At 38.7% G+C, this 16096-nt stretch overlaps 1 protein-coding gene across 1 annotated transcript; it reads left to right on the forward strand.

Annotated features, from left to right (window-relative positions):
- The first annotated feature begins 13463 nt into the window (after positions 1-13463).
- apom (apolipoprotein M) lies at positions 13464-16021 on the forward strand. The gene is made up of 7 exons (XM_039654678.2): positions 13464-13644; positions 14367-14506; positions 14664-14737; positions 15116-15223; positions 15474-15572; positions 15724-15761; positions 15849-16021. Exons 1-6 carry the CDS (start codon positions 13519-13521, stop codon positions 15750-15752), a joined length of 576 nt encoding a protein of 191 aa, XP_039510612.2. The 5' UTR covers positions 13464-13518; the 3' UTR covers positions 15753-15761; positions 15849-16021.
- Positions 16022-16096: the final 75 nt, after the last annotated feature.

Consider the following 16096-nt stretch of genomic DNA (forward strand, 5'->3'; position numbering starts at 1 on the left):
TCAAAACTCTGGATTCTGATAGAGGGCCATGAGACTTAAACCTGAGTGCAAAAATGGAGGCTCTAGACCCTTCCAGAGCTGAGATATGGAAACTCAAAAATTCCACCCGGAAAAAAAAAAAACGACAGTGGTACCCCTTTCGTTTTTGTTTTTTTTTTCGGGCGAAAAATTAAGTTTCTCCAATCTTCTCAAAACTCTGGATTCTGATAGAGGGCCATGAGACTTAAAGATGAACTGAACTGAAAAATATCGACGTTGAAAACGTGTTGTTTATGACAATTAAAAGTAAATTACACTAAACATTTTTAAAAAATATATATTAATATAGCTTTTTTAAGCAACGCAAAATTGCGCTTGTTAGCGCTGGCAGTTCCGATGACGTCACTGGCATGGTAGGACCCGCGGAGCGCCATAGACAACAGCTGTAGGTCCTGTATACACAGACGAAAATGAGCGCTTTTAACGGCATGGATTACGCATTTGAGCCCGTGAGGGACAGGCCGGTAGTGTCTAACTACCACCACATGGAGGACGATCAGTTTCAGGCTTCACTTGCAGTACAGGATCGTTTGGGGGAAAGTGACTGTGGGCGCGAGCGCTGTGGAGCATAGACACTGCACGGAGACGATCTGTTGCAGAGAGATCACCATGGACATTTATTGATCGGCGAAAAATGCATCACCATGCACTGTTCATTTCGGATGCTGTTCGGTGAGAGAAACGTGTTGGGGGAGGCTATGCTGTCTCTAATGGATGTCCGAGCTGAGACGCTGGACCGCCCCATAAGTAGCAGGGTATTTTACAAATAGGTGACGGCTGGGCTAACTTGTTACACTTTTCTCAGATTGTTTAGATTAACAGCGTACTGGCAGTTCACTCTATGGGCGAGGGTGCATTTAGGAAGGAGAAAATCCCATCCTTTACAGTGAACTATACATCAGGGATCTTTTCCCCCTCACCCGAATATCAAGGATTCGAGTAACGTTAACGTGATGCATTGAACTTGTAACTTGTGTAAATAAAACATTTCGTGCATTGTCAGACGTTTCATGTACTCATTGACGAAAGTACACATCTCTAAATAGTGTGTCGCTAAAAAATCTGTTTCCTTAGCCATGTCAGCTAGCCTCAGACTGTTTACAAGCTACGGCTGTTCTGCTGGTGCGGGTAGGCAACGGAGTGGCTTACCATGCCAGTGACGTAGTCGAACGTTGAAATCCAACATGGCGGCGCCCGTGTAACAAAAACAACACTTTCAATGTACCATTTTATCCCTTTTAACAAATTCTGCCATTTTAAAAATTGTACCAATGAGAATAAATAAAATACATCTGTTATATCACCTTTTCTCAAATTTCAGTTCAGTTCATCTTTAAACCTGAGTGCAAAAATGGAGGCTCTAGACCCTTCCAGAGCTGAGATATGGAATCTCAGAAATTCCACCCGGAAAAAAAAAACAACAGTGGTACCCCTTTAGTTTTTTTTTTTCGAGCGAAAAATTTAGTTTCTCCAATCTTCTCAAAACTCTGGATTCTGATAGAGGGCCATGAGACTTAAACCTGAGTGCAAAAATGGAGGCTCTAGACCCTTCCAGAGCTGAGATATGGAAACTCAAAAATTCCACCCGGAAAAAAAAACGAAAGCGGTACCCCTTTCGTTTTTGTTTTTTTTCGGGCGAAAAATTAAGTTTCTCCAATCTTCTCAAAACTCTGGATTCTGATAGAGGGCCATGAGACTTAAACCTGAGTGCAAAAATGGAGGCTCTAGACCCTTCCAGAGCTGAGATATGGAAACTCAAAAATTCCACCCGGAAAAAAAAAACGACAGTGGTACCCCTTTCGTTTTTTTTTTTTTCGGGCGAAAAATTAAGTTTCTCCAATCTTCTCAAAACTCTGGATTCTGATAGAGGGCCATGAGACTTTAACCTGAGTGCAAAAATGGAGGCTCTAGACCCTTCCAGAGCTGAGATATGGAAACTCAAAAATTCCACCCGAAAAAAAAAAACGACAGTGGTACGTACCCCTTTCGTTTTTTTTTTTCGGGCGAAAAATTAAGTTTCTCCAATCTTCTCAAAACTCTGGATTCTGATAGAGGGCAATGAGACTTAAACCTGAGTGCAAAAATGGAGGCTCTAGACCCTCCCAGAGCTGAGATATGGAAACTCAAAAATTCCACCCGGAAAAAAAAAACGACAGTGGTACCCCTTTCGTTTTTTTTTTTTTCGGGTGAAAAATTAAGTTTCTCCAATCTTCTCAAAACTCTGGATTCTGATAGAGGGCAATGAGACTTAAACCTGAGTGCAAAAATGGAGGCTCTAGACCCTTCCAGAGCTGAGATATGGAATCTCAAAAATTCCACCCGGAAAAAAAAACCGGCAGTGGTACCCCTTTCGTTTTTTTTTTTTTTTTTTGGGCGAAAAATTAAGTTTCTCCAATCTTCTCAAAACTCTGGATTCTGATAGAGGGCCATGAGACTTAAACCTGAGTGCAAAAATGGAGGCTCTAGACCCTTCCAGAGCTGAGATATGGAATCTCAAAAATTCCACCCGGAAAAAAAAACCGGCAGTGGTACCCCTTTCGTTTTTTTTTTTTTTTTTGGGCGAAAAATTAAGTTTCTCCAATCTTCTCAAAACTCTGGATTCTGATAGAGGGCCATGAGACTTAAACCTGAGTGCAAAAATGGAGGCTCTAGACCCTTCCAGAGCTGAGATATGGAATCTCAGAAATTCCACCCGGAAAAAAAAAAACGACAGTTGTACCCCTTTCGTTTTTTTTTTTTCGGGGGAAAAATTAAGTTTCTACAATCTTCTCAAAACTCTGGATTCTGATAGAGGACCATGAGACTTAAACCTGAGTGCAAAAATGGAGGCTCTAGACCCTTCCAGAGCTGAGATATGGAAACTCAAAAATTCCACCCGGAAAAAAAAAACGACAGTGGTACCCCTTTCGTTTTTTTTTTTTTTGGGCGAAAAATACATTTCTCCAATCTTCTCAAAACTCTGGATTCTGATAGAGGGCCATGAGACTTAAACCTGAGTGCAAAAATGGAGGCTCTAGACCCTTCCAGAGCTGAGATATGGAAACTCAAAAATTCCACCCGGAAAAAAAAAACGACATTGGTACCCCTTTCGTTTTTGTTTTTTTCGGGCGAAAAATTAAGTTTCTCCAATCTTCTCAAAACTCTGGATTCTGATAGAGGGCCATGAGACTTAGACCTGAGTGCAAAAATGGAGGCTCTAGACCCTTCCAGACCTGAGATATGGAAACTCAAAAATTCCACCCGGAAAAAAAAACGACAGTGGTACCCCTTTCGTTTTTTTTTTTTTTTCGGGCGAAAAATTAAGTTTCTCCAATCTTCTCAAAACTCTGGATTCTGATAGAGGGCCATGAGACTTAAACCTGAGTGCAAAAATGGAGGCTCTAGACCCTTCCAGAGCTGAGATATGGAAACTCAAAAATCCCACCCGGAAAAAAAAAACGACAGTGGTACCACTTTCGTTTTTTTTTTTTTTTTCGGGCGAAAAATTAAGTTTCTCCAATCTTCTCAAAACTCTGGATTCTGATAGAGGGCCATGAGACTTAAACCTGATTGCAAAAATGGAGGCTCTAGACCCTTCCAGAGCTGAGATATGGAAACTCAAAAATTCCACCCGGAAAAAAAAACGACAGTGGTACCCCTTTCGGTTTTTTTTTTTTCGGGTGAAAAATTAAGTTTCTCCAATCTTCTCAAAACTCTGGATTCTGATAGGGCCATGAGACTTAAACCTGAGTGCAAAAATGGAGGCTCTAGACCCTTCCAGAGCTGAGATATGGAATCTCGAAAATTCCACCCGGAAAAAAAAAACGACAGTGGTACCCCTTTCGTTTTTTTTTTTTTTTTCGGGGGTAAAAAATTAAGTTTCTACAATCTTCTCAAAACTCTGGATTCTGATAGAGGGCCATGAGACTTAAACCTGAGTGCAAAAATGTTGGCTCTAGACCCTTCCAGAGCTGAGATATGGAAACTCAAAAATTCCACCCGGAAAAAAAAACGACAGTGGTACCCCTTTCGTTTTTTTTTTTTTTTTGGGCGAAAAATTAAGTTTCTCCAATCTTCTCAAAACTCTGGATTCTGATAGAGGGCCATGAGACTTAAACCTGAGTGCAAAAATGGAGGCTCTAGACCCTTCCAGAGCTGAGATATGGAAACTCAAAAATCCCACCTGGAAAAAAAAAACGACAGTGGTACCCCTTTCGTTTTTTTTTTCGGGCGAAAAATACATTTCTCCAATCTTCTCAAAACTCTGGATTCTGATAGAGGGCCATGAGACTTAAACCTGAGTGCAAAAATGGAGGCTCTAGACCCTTCCAGAGCTGAGATATCGAAACTCAAAAATTCGACCCAAAAACAAAACGACAGTTGTACCCCTTTCGTTTTTTGTTTTTTTTCGGGCGAAAAATTAAGTTTCTCCAATCTTCTCAAAACTCTGGATTCTGATAGAGGGCCATGAGACTTAAACCTGAGTGCAAAAATCGAGGCTCTAGACCCTTCCAGAGCTGAGATATCGAAACTCAAAAATTCGACCCAAAAACAAAACGACAGTGGTACCCCTTTCGTTTTTTTTTTTTTTTCGGGTGAAAAATTAAGTTTCTCCAATCTTCTCAAAACTCTGGATTCTGATAGAGGGCCATGAGACTTAAACCTGAGTGCAAAATGGAGGCTCTAGACCCTTCCAGAGCTGAGATATGGAAACTCAAAAATTCCACCCGGAAAAAAAAAACGACAGTGGTACCCCTTTCGTTTTTGTTTTTTTTTCGGGCGAAAAATTAAGTTTCTCCAATCTTCTCAAAACTCTGGATTCTGATAGAGGGCCATGAGACTTAAACCTGAGTGCAAAAATGGAGGCTCTAGACCCTTCCAGAGCTGAGATATGGAATCTCAGAAATTCCACCCGGAAAAAAAAAACGACAGTTGTACCCCTTTCGTTTTTTTTTTTTTTCGGGGGAAAAATTAAGTTTCTACAATCTTCTCAAAACTCTGGATTCTGATAGAGGACCATGAGACTTAAACCTGAGTGCAAAAATGGAGGCTCTAGACCCTTCCAGAGCTGAGATATGGAAACTCAAAAATTCCACCCGGAAAAAAAAAAACGACAGTGGTACCCCTTTCGTTTTTGTTTTTTTTTTCGGGCGAAAAATTAAGTTTCTCCAATCTTCTCAAAACTCTGGATTCTGATAGAGGGCCATGAGACTTAAACCTGAGTGCAAAAATGGAGGCTCTAGACCCTTCCAGAGCTGAGATATGGAATCTCAGAAATTCCACCCGGAAAAAAACAACAACAGTGGTACCCCTTTAGTTTTTTTTTTTCGAGCGAAAAATTTAGTTTCTCCAATCTTCTCAAAACTCTGGATTCTGATAGAGGGCCATGAGACTTAAACCTGAGTGCAAAAATGGAGGCTCTAGACCCTTCCAGAGCTGAGATATGGAAACTCAAAAATTCCACCCGGAAAAAAAAACGAAAGCGGTACCCCTTTCGTTTTTGTTTTTTTTCGGGCGAAAAATTAAGTTTCTCCAATCTTCTCAAAACTCTGGATTCTGATAGAGGGCCATGAGACTTAAACCTGAGTGCAAAAATGGAGGCTCTAGACCCTTCCAGAGCTGAGATATGGAAACTCAAAAATTCCACCCGGAAAAAAAAAACGACAGTGGTACCCCTTTCGTTTTTTTTTTTTCGGGCGAAAAATTAAGTTTCTCCAATCTTCTCAAAACTCTGGATTCTGATAGAGGGCCATGAGACTTTAACCTGAGTGCAAAAATGGAGGCTCTAGACCCTTCCAGAGCTGAGATATGGAAACTCAAAAATTCCACCCGAAAAAAAAAAAAGACAGTGGTACGTACCCCTTTCGTTTTTTTTTTTCGGGCGAAAAATTAAGTTTCTCCAATCTTCTCAAAACTCTGGATTCTGATAGAGGGCAATGAGACTTAAACCTGAGTGCAAAAATGGAGGCTCTAGACCCTCCCAGAGCTGAGATATGGAAACTCAAAAATTCCACCCGGAAAAAAAAAACGACAGTGGTACCCCTTTCGTTTTTTTTTTTTTCGGGTGAAAAATTAAGTTTCTCCAATCTTCTCAAAACTCTGGATTCTGATAGAGGGCCATGAGACTTAAACCTGAGTGCAAAATGGAGGCTCTAGACCCTTCCAGAGCTGAGATATGGAAACTCAAAAATTCCACCCGGAAAAAAAAAACGACAGTGGTACCCCTTTCGTTTTTGTTTTTTTTTCGGGCGAAAAATTAAGTTTCTCCAATCTTCTCAAAACTCTGGATTCTGATAGAGGGCCATGAGACTTAAACCTGAGTGCAAAAATGGAGGCTCTAGACCCTTCCAGAGCTGAGATATGGAATCTCAGAAATTCCACCCGGAAAAAAAAAACGACAGTTGTACCCCTTTCGTTTTTTTTTTTTTCGGGGGAAAAATTAAGTTTCTACAATCTTCTCAAAACTCTGGATTCTGATAGAGGACCATGAGACTTAAACCTGAGTGCAAAAATGGAGGCTCTAGACCCTTCCAGAGCTGAGATATGGAAACTCAAAAATTCCACCCGGAAAAAAAAAACGACAGTGGTACCCCTTTCGTTTTTTTTTTTTTGGGCGAAAAATACATTTCTCCAATCTTCTCAAAACTCTGGATTCTGATAGAGGGCCATGAGACTTAAACCTGAGTGCAAAAATGGAGGCTCTAGACCCTTCCAGAGCTGAGATATGGAAACTCAAAAATTCCACCCGGAAAAAAAAAACGACATTGGTACCCCTTTCGTTTTTGTTTTTTTCGGGCGAAAAATTAAGTTTCTCCAATCTTCTCAAAACTCTGGATTCTGATAGAGGGCCATGAGACTTAGACCTGAGTGCAAAAATGGAGGCTCTAGACCCTTCCAGACCTGAGATATGGAAAATCAAAAATTCCACCCGGAAAAAAAAACGACAGTGGTACCCCTTTCGTTTTTTTTTTTTCGGGCGAAAAATTAAGTTTCTCCAATCTTCTCAAAACTCTGGATTCTGATAGAGGGCCATGAGACTTAAACCTGAGTGCAAAAATGGAGGCTCTAGACCCTTCCAGAGCTGAGATATGGAAACTCAAAAATCCCACCCGGAAAAAAAAAACGACAGTGGTACCCCTTTCGGGTTTTTTTTTTCGGGTGAAAAATTAAGTTTCTCCAATCTTCTCAAAACTCTGGATTCTGATAGGGCCATGAGACTTAAACCTGAGTGCAAAAATGGAGGCTCTAGACCCTTCCAGAGCTCAGATATGGAATCTCGAAAATTCCACCCGGAAAAAAAAAACGACAGTGGTACCCCTTTCGTTTTTTTTTTTTTTTTCGGGGGTAAAAAATTAAGTTTCTCCAATCTTCTCAAAACTCTGGATTCTGATAGAGGGCCATGAGACTTAAACCTGAGTGCAAAAATGTTGGCTCTAGACCCTTCCAGAGCTGAGATATGGAAACTCAAAAATTCCACCCGGAAAAAAAAAACGACAGTGGTACCCCTTTCGTTTTTTTTTTTTTTATGGCGAAAAATTAAGTTTCTCAAATCTTCTCAAAACTCTGGATTCTGATAGAGGGCCATGAGACTTAAACCTGAGTGCAAAAATGGAGGCCTTTAGACCCTTCCAGAGCTGAGATATGGAAACTCAAAAATCCCACCTGGAAAAAAAAAACGACAGTTGTACCCCTTTCGTTTTTTTTTTTCGGGCGAAAAATACATTTCTCCAATCTTCTCAAAACTCTGGATTCTGATAGACGGCCATGAGACTTAAACCTGAGTGCAAAAATGGAGGCTCTAGACCCTTCCAGAGCTGAGATATCGAAACTCAAAAATTCGACCCAAAAACAAAACGACAGTGGTACCCCTTTCGTTTTTTTTTTTTCGGGCGAAAAATTAAGTTTCTCCAATCTTCTCAAAACTCTGGATTCTGATAGAGGGCCATGAGACTTAAACCTGAGTGCAAAAATCGAGGCTCTAGACCCTTCCAGAGCTGAGATATCGAAACTCAAAAATTCGACCCAAAAACAAAACGACAGTGGTACCCCTTTCGTTTTTTTTTTTTTCGGGCGAAAAATTAAGTTTCTCCAATCTTCTCAAAACTCTGGATTCTGATAGAGGGCCATGAGACTTAAACCTGATTGCAAAAATGGAGGCTCTAGACCCTTCCAGAGCTGAGATATGGAAACTCAAAAATTCCACCCGGAAAAAAAAACGACAGTGGTACCCCTTTCGGGTTTTTTTTTTCGGGTGAAAAATTAAGTTTCTCCAATCTTCTCAAAACTCTGGATTCTGATAGGGCCATGAGACTTAAACCTGAGTGCAAAAATGGAGGCTCTAGACCCTTCCAGAGCTCAGATATGGAATCTCGAAAATTCCACCCGGAAAAAAAAAACGACAGTGGTACCCCTTTCGTTTTTTTTGTTTTTTTTCGGGGGTAAAAAATTAAGTTTCTCCAATCTTCTCAAAACTCTGGATTCTGATAGAGGGCCATGAGACTTAAACCTGAGTGCAAAAATGTTGGCTCTAGACCCTTCCAGAGCTGAGATATGGAAACTCAAAAATTCCACCCGGAAAAAAAAAACGACAGTGGTACCCCTTTCGTTTTTTTTTTTTTTATGGCGAAAAATTAAGTTTCTCAAATCTTCTCAAAACTCTGGATTCTGATAGAGGGCCATGAGACTTAAACCTGAGTGCAAAAATGGAGGCCTTTAGACCCTTCCAGAGCTGAGATATGGAAACTCAAAAATCCCACCTGGAAAAAAAAAACGACAGTGGTACCCCTTTCGTTTTTTTTTTCGGGCGAAAAATACATTTCTCCAATCTTCTCAAAACTCTGGATTCTGATAGAGGGCCATGAGACTTAAACCTGAGTGCAAAAATGGAGGCTCTAGACCCTTCCAGAGCTGAGATATCGAAACTCAAAAATTCGACCCAAAAACAAAACGACAGTGGTACCCCTTTCGTTTTTTTTTTTTCGGGCGAAAAATTAAGTTTCTCCAATCTTCTCAAAACTCTGGATTCTGATAGAGGGCCATGAGACTTAAACCTGAGTGCAAAAATCGAGGCTCTAGACCCTTCCAGAGCTGAGATATCGAAACTCAAAAATTCGACCCAAAAACAAAACGACAGTGGTACCCCTTTCGTTTTTTTTTTTTTCGGGCGAAAAATTAAGTTTCTCCAATCTTCTCAAAACTCTGGATTCTGATAGAGGGCCATGAGACTTAAACCTGATTGCAAAAATGGAGGCTCTAGACCCTTCCAGAGCTGAGATATGGAAACTCAAAAATTCCACCCGGAAAAAAAAACGACAGTGGTACCCCTTTCGGGTTTTTTTTTTCGGGTGAAAAATTAAGTTTCTCCAATCTTCTCAAAACTCTGGATTCTGATAGGGCCATGAGACTTAAACCTGAGTGCAAAAATGGAGGCTCTAGACCCTTCCAGAGCTCAGATATGGAATCTCGAAAATTCCACCCGGAAAAAAAAAACGACAGTGGTACCCCTTTCGTTTTTTTTTTTTTTTTCGGGGGTAAAAAATTAAGTTTCTCCAATCTTCTCAAAACTCTGGATTCTGATAGAGGGCCATGAGACTTAAACCTGAGTGCAAAAATGTTGGCTCTAGACCCTTCCAGAGCTGAGATATGGAAACTCAAAAATTCCACCCGGAAAAAAAAAACGACAGTGGTACCCCTTTCGTTTTTTTTTTTTTATGGCGAAAAATTAAGTTTCTCAAATCTTCTCAAAACTCTGGATTCTGATAGAGGGCCATGAGACTTAAACCTGAGTGCAAAAATGGAGGCCTTTAGACCCTTCCAGAGCTGAGATATGGAAACTCAAAAATCCCACCTGGAAAAAAAAAACGACAGTGGTACCCCTTTCGTTTTTTTTTTTCGGGCGAAAAATACATTTCTCCAATCTTCTCAAAACTCTGGATTCTGATAGAGGGCCATGAGACTTAAACCTGAGTGCAAAAATGGAGGCTCTAGACCCTTCCAGAGCTGAGATATCGAAACTCAAAAATTCGACCCAAAAACAAAACGACAGTGGTACCCCTTTCGTTTTTTTTTTTTTCGGGCGAAAAATTAAGTTTCTCCAATCTTCTCAAAACTCTGGATTCTGATAGAGGGCCATGAGACTTAAACCTGAGTGCAAAAATCGAGGCTCTAGACCCTTCCAGAGCTGAGATATCGAAACTCAAAAATTCGACCCAAAAACAAAACGACAGTGGTACCCCTTTCGTTTTTTTTTTTTTCGGGCGAAAAATTAAGTTTCTCCAATCTTCTCAAAACTCTGGATTCTTATAGAGGGCCATGAGACTTAAACCTGAGTGTAAAAATGGAGGCTCTAGACCCTTGCAGAGCTGAGGTATCGAAACTCAAAATTTCGACCTGAAAAAAAAATGACAGTGGTACCCCTTTCGTGTTTTTTTTTCGGGCGAAAAATGAAGTTTCTCCAATCTTCTCAAAACTCTGGATTCTGATAGAGGGCCATGAGATTTAAACCTGAGTGCAAAAATGGAGGCTCTAGACCCTTCCAGAGCTGAGATATCGAAACTGAAAAATTCGACCCAAAAAAAAACGACAGTGGTACCCCTTTCGTTTTTTTTTTTCGGGTGAAAAATTAAGTTTCTCCAATCTTCTCAAAACTCTGGATTCTGATAGAGGGCCATGAGATTTAAACCTGAGTGCAAAAATGGAGGCTCTAGACCCTTCCAGAGCTGAGATATCGAAACTTAAAAATTCGACCCAAAAAAAAAACGACAGTGGTACCACTGTCGTTTTTTTTGGGGGGTCGAATTTTTGAGTTTCGATATCTCAGCTCTGGAAGGGTCTAGAGCCTCCATTTTTGCACGTTTTTAATGAAACGTTTTTAATGAAGCAGCCTAATGAGTAAAATGTCTATTTTTCCGGCGTCCCCCCCAGCTCCTTGTTTAAGCAAAAGGTACGCTAAAAACAACATATTACATCGACGTTAAACCACGTTAACCGTGTTAACCATAACCTTTTAAATACTCGACCTAGTTCCATTGCTTAGCAACGGGAAGAAACTCCTGTAACTTCAGTGCCCAACCCGTATCACAACAAGACGTGAAATAATCACGTTGGTCCACTTTGGAAAACGTGTAGATGTCACGGTTTAGTTTAAACTCAAAACCATAAATAGGGCTATACTACCCTCTTGTGCCAAATTATATTTGTATATTTATTTTCCAACAAATAAAATCAAACCTGCAATAAAACCCTGTCCAATACACCCTTTAACTCAAAAAGAGTTCAAATGTAAATTCTCAAAATGGCCTTTTGCTTTCTCACGGGTCACAGTGAAATCAATAGTTACAAAGTCACAGTTAAATCAATAGTTATTTGTTTTTTGTTTGTTTAATTTTTTGCAGCAGACAAAATTTAAAAGTTCATTTTGTAAAAATGTATTCCCACAAAATCATGTACACTACACATAGACATCCAGATAATGTATTTGAACAAAATATAAAAAAATAAAAAATAAAATAAAAGATTCAATACATCCAAGGTTTGATTACAAATTGACAGTGACAACAAGGCTGCATTTTGCACTGAAGAGCAACGTAATTGTTGCTCCAAAGGTCAATAAAAATACATTGAATGGAAAAATAGGACTAAAGCAGAAGTCTATATATATATATATATATATATATATATATTAATCTCATTACAAGAGAAACAAGTGATCTCTTCTGTGATATTTCTTTTTTACCATCAAGATTTATTTGTGAGACATTAAAGGGTTTGTTCACCCAAAATGAAAATTATGTCATTAATGACTCACCCTCATGTCGTTCCAAGCCGTAAGTCCTCCGTTCCTCTATGGAACACAGTTTAAGATATTTTAGATTTGGTCCGAGAGCTTTCTGTCCCTCCATTGAAAATGTATGCATGGTATACTGTCCTTGTCCAGAAAGGAAATAAAGACATCATCAAAGTTGTCCATGTGACATCAGGGGGTTAGTTAGAATGTTTTGAAGCATCGAAAATACATTTTGGTCCAAAAATAACAAAAACTATGATTTTATTCAGCATTGTATTGTCTTCCAGCATTGTATTGTCTTCCGGTTCCTGTTCTTTTTATTGTCAATCCGTTCACAAGTCCGCAAAGACGCTGCTGACGTGTATCTGGTGTGCCAGTGTATTCGGGTTCAAATAAATATGGCTGGGCCAGAGTCTTCCTCTGTGTCGAAATCTTTAGACATGTTTGCAAAGATTGTTTTGTTTACAGCATGCGTTTCCCTCAGACTGTAAGTGAAGCTCGGGCGCACCATATATACACGTCAGCAGCGTCACTGAACGTGGATTGACCTCAGAACCAGAAGACAATACAATGCTGAATAAAATAGCTTTTGTAATTTTTGGACCAAAATGTATTTTCGATGCTTCAAAACATTCTAAATAACCCACTGATGTCATATGGACTACTTTGATGATGTCTTTAGCCTATTTCCTTTCTGGACAAGGACAGTATACCGTACATTTTCAATGGAGGGACAGAAAACTTTCGGACTTAATCTAAAATATCTTAAACTGTGTTCCGAAGATGAATGGAGGTCTTACGGGCTTGGAATGACATGAGTGTGAGTCATTATAATGACATAATTTTCATTTTTGGTTATGATCAACTGCAATAAAATAGCCTATATTTTTTTCTAATTCAACTGTTCATTTCTACTCTGTACTTGCATAGATATACATAGTCTATTTCTCATATATAGTTATACTATATTCTATATTACTCATATAGTATATACATATACAGTATATACAGTATATACAATATACTATATTCTCATATATATAGTATAGTATAGGCCTAGTTATTTTGCATTGTGCTGGCATTTATTGTGGACAGCAAGGTTATAATTGCTCAGGAAAATCTGCTTTCCTCACTGCAGGTGTATGCCAATAAAAGCTTTAAATCTCAAATAATACAGTATATTCATCAAACCTCTGACAGTGAAATGAACAGCAGTTTTTAATAATAACTAAAATAGCAGTACGCATTCTTAGATGAATGACAGTATATCTAGTATTTTAATGCAGGAGCATGAAGTAACTAAAACATTAATATCTAGTAGGATTTAGGGAGGAACTAGCCGATAAATCACTAAGATTAATCTTAGCCTGGTTGTTAGCCTGCTCCAGTGTAAATTTCCATAGTAACTTAATGTAGATTTATTTTGCCTCCATTCGTGCAACCGAGTCAGGGCTAAATTCAGCCAGGATAAACCCCCAGCTTAATCCCTTATCTTGCTTTTGTGCAATACCCCCCGGGACAAGGTGCATTGGGGGTGTATTTGCACAGTGCCCTGACAAACACAAAAACAACTATTACAGGAAAATAGAACAAACAGAGAAAGGCTAACAAATCGGGGTGAAGGTCCCCTCGAGCACTATAAAACATCTCCGTGTAAGCATCTGTCAGTTAGAAGACATCGGCATTTGTTGTGTATCGCATTCATTGACGCAAACATGCTTATTAGCACATTATGGGGTGCCTTCGGCTCACTAATTGGTCTGTTTTATGCTGGGGTGCAGGTCATGGTGCCATGTCTTCCTCCAGCCCCTTTCTCCGCTTCTGTTTTTACTACTGATGAGGTAAGAGGATTTAACCCTTTAACATCTTTACTTCATGCATCTTGTAGGCTACTGTATAGTGATTATTTTCTAAGCTGAACAAAATCTGGTAAATATTGTGCCGTTTGTTTCACAGGCCTCGTCTTTAGCTTCAGTTCTTCACCTTCTTCAGTTTCAAGATATTCTGTAGATTCATTAATGTATGGAAAATAATTTAGTGACTGGTTACATAAAATTTCTGAATTGTGTGTGTTGAACGGTTCAGGATCTTGACCTTGCAGCACAGTAATGTCACCAAAGTCAGTCTTGGCTTTATGGCAGGGTTATTATCTTTAAATAAAACTAAAAACATTTCTGTTAATTGAAAAAGCTTAAATAAAAAATATATATAAACATTGATAAATGAAAATAGGCTATAATAAATAAAACCTTACTAGCAATATTTTTTAAAAAGCACAGTGAAATTACTAAAAAATGTGACTAAAATGAATTAACATGGAAGACATAAAATATAAGCTAATTCAAAATATTAATAAAACTATAATGAAATAAAATAAAAACTAAAATCACACTGCTATGTGGAAATGTTTGTAATAGGCCCTAGATGTGTGTGATTATTAAGAATTTGACTGAATTTATTCATAAAAGCCAAGGCAAAAATATTATAATTTATTGTAGATGTCAGATATCCTACTTCTTGTTCCAATTTTGTTAAAATATTTATTTTTAAAAATCCTGTGCAGTATATGGGCTCTTGGCATTTTGTGGCAGCTGCTGTATGGGATGAAGACGATCTTAAATCATTCAAAACCACCGACAGCTCTATGCTTCACATCCAGAGAGACGCTAACGACACCCTGACGGTGACTGAATCCTCTCGTGTGTGAGTGGACTGCACACACACACGTACAAACACACACACACACACACACACACACACACACACACACACACACACACACACACACACACACATTGACATATGGACTGTTCTATTACTTTTCAAGTATATTAAAATACTTGTGTTTGTATCACCACAGTGGAGGTCAGTGTCAAAAAAACACTTGGACCTACTTCTCAATGCCTGTGATGGATCATTTCCTGTTTAGAACTGGTAGGAACTGATGTACGTAACTTACAACCTGATAATTTCAACATGTATTATTCATGTTTAACATCTCACAAATCACAATCTCATGGTAGCCTACTTTGTAACTGCGTTTTGGGTCTAAATTGTATACATTCGTGAAATCTGTTTACGCCGTGTTTGCTTAACTTTTTTAATGAAATCGTTACAAAATCGCCACCTCATAAAAAAAGCTAGTTAGCCTAAGTTACGTTTACCGTGAGATTGGGTTGATTCATATCAAGCTATTTCCTTCTCAGAGATCCTTTTAGAATGTTAATCATAATTTAGTTATGTTTATTTCAAAAGATGAATCATTTCTCATGATACAATTTTCCCCTTTAAAATGTGTCTCTGTATGAGCAGATTTCGATACTATTGCACTGGTCTGGGATGGCAAGTTCATAAACTGCTCTTCATGCATCATAATACTGTTTGTGGATGAAGATGAGGAAACAAGTGCTATGTTATTTGGTCAGTATCATCTTTGATCATGATCCACCTACAGTATGTGATCAAAGCAACATGTTAAACTGTTAAACATTAATAAAGACAAAATGCTCACACATATAATTCAACATGCACCGACCTCTGAAACCTTCTAAGTATAACCTCTAATACTGAATATGTGCTGCATGTACACTCACCACCAATGGAAACGGACTCAGTTACACAACTAACTTTTATTCATAATGTCTCTCTGTTTGTCTGTCTTCCATTGCAGCTCGTAGTGAAAAAATACCAGATGAAGTGATACAGGAATTTAAGTCAAAAATGGAGTGTGTATATATGGAAGATTTCGTACAGGCACCTCTGCAAAAAGGTTGGCCAAAGTTGTCTGGCACATTTCATTATTGACCTTGTAACTTATTATGTATTGCAAAACAAAGGCCAGCAATCTGATGATATTATGAGCATGTTGTTCCATAGTTTATGTAAAACTAGATTTATCATACACATATCGTTTATTTCAGGTTACTGTAAACTTGATGAGGCAGCTTAAAAAAAAAGGGTAAGTAAACATTCTGTTTTCTAAACTGACTTCTGTTTTCACTGAAAATTGCACATTTTATTTACTGTGCACAAATTTCTCCTAAAGGTCACGAGCAGCTGCAGAGATCTCCATAGTCCAGATCGACAATGAATGACTGCTTTGATGGACTTTAAGATTCACTGTTGTGGGTTTAGTGACTGATCTATTAATTGCACTTTCTGATTTTTCTGATTGAGATTTCTTCAAAGTACATTAAATCAGTTTGTGTTTTGTGTTGATTACTCGGATTATTGGTATTAAAATTCATAATTGAGTTTTAGATTCAAAACACCATCTACTCTTATCACAAACGG

Source organism: Pimephales promelas, chromosome 5 (assembly GCF_988280905.1).
Source record: "Pimephales promelas chromosome 5, fPimPro1.hap1.1, whole genome shotgun sequence".
Classification (NCBI taxonomy): Eukaryota; Metazoa; Chordata; class Actinopteri; order Cypriniformes; family Leuciscidae; genus Pimephales; species Pimephales promelas.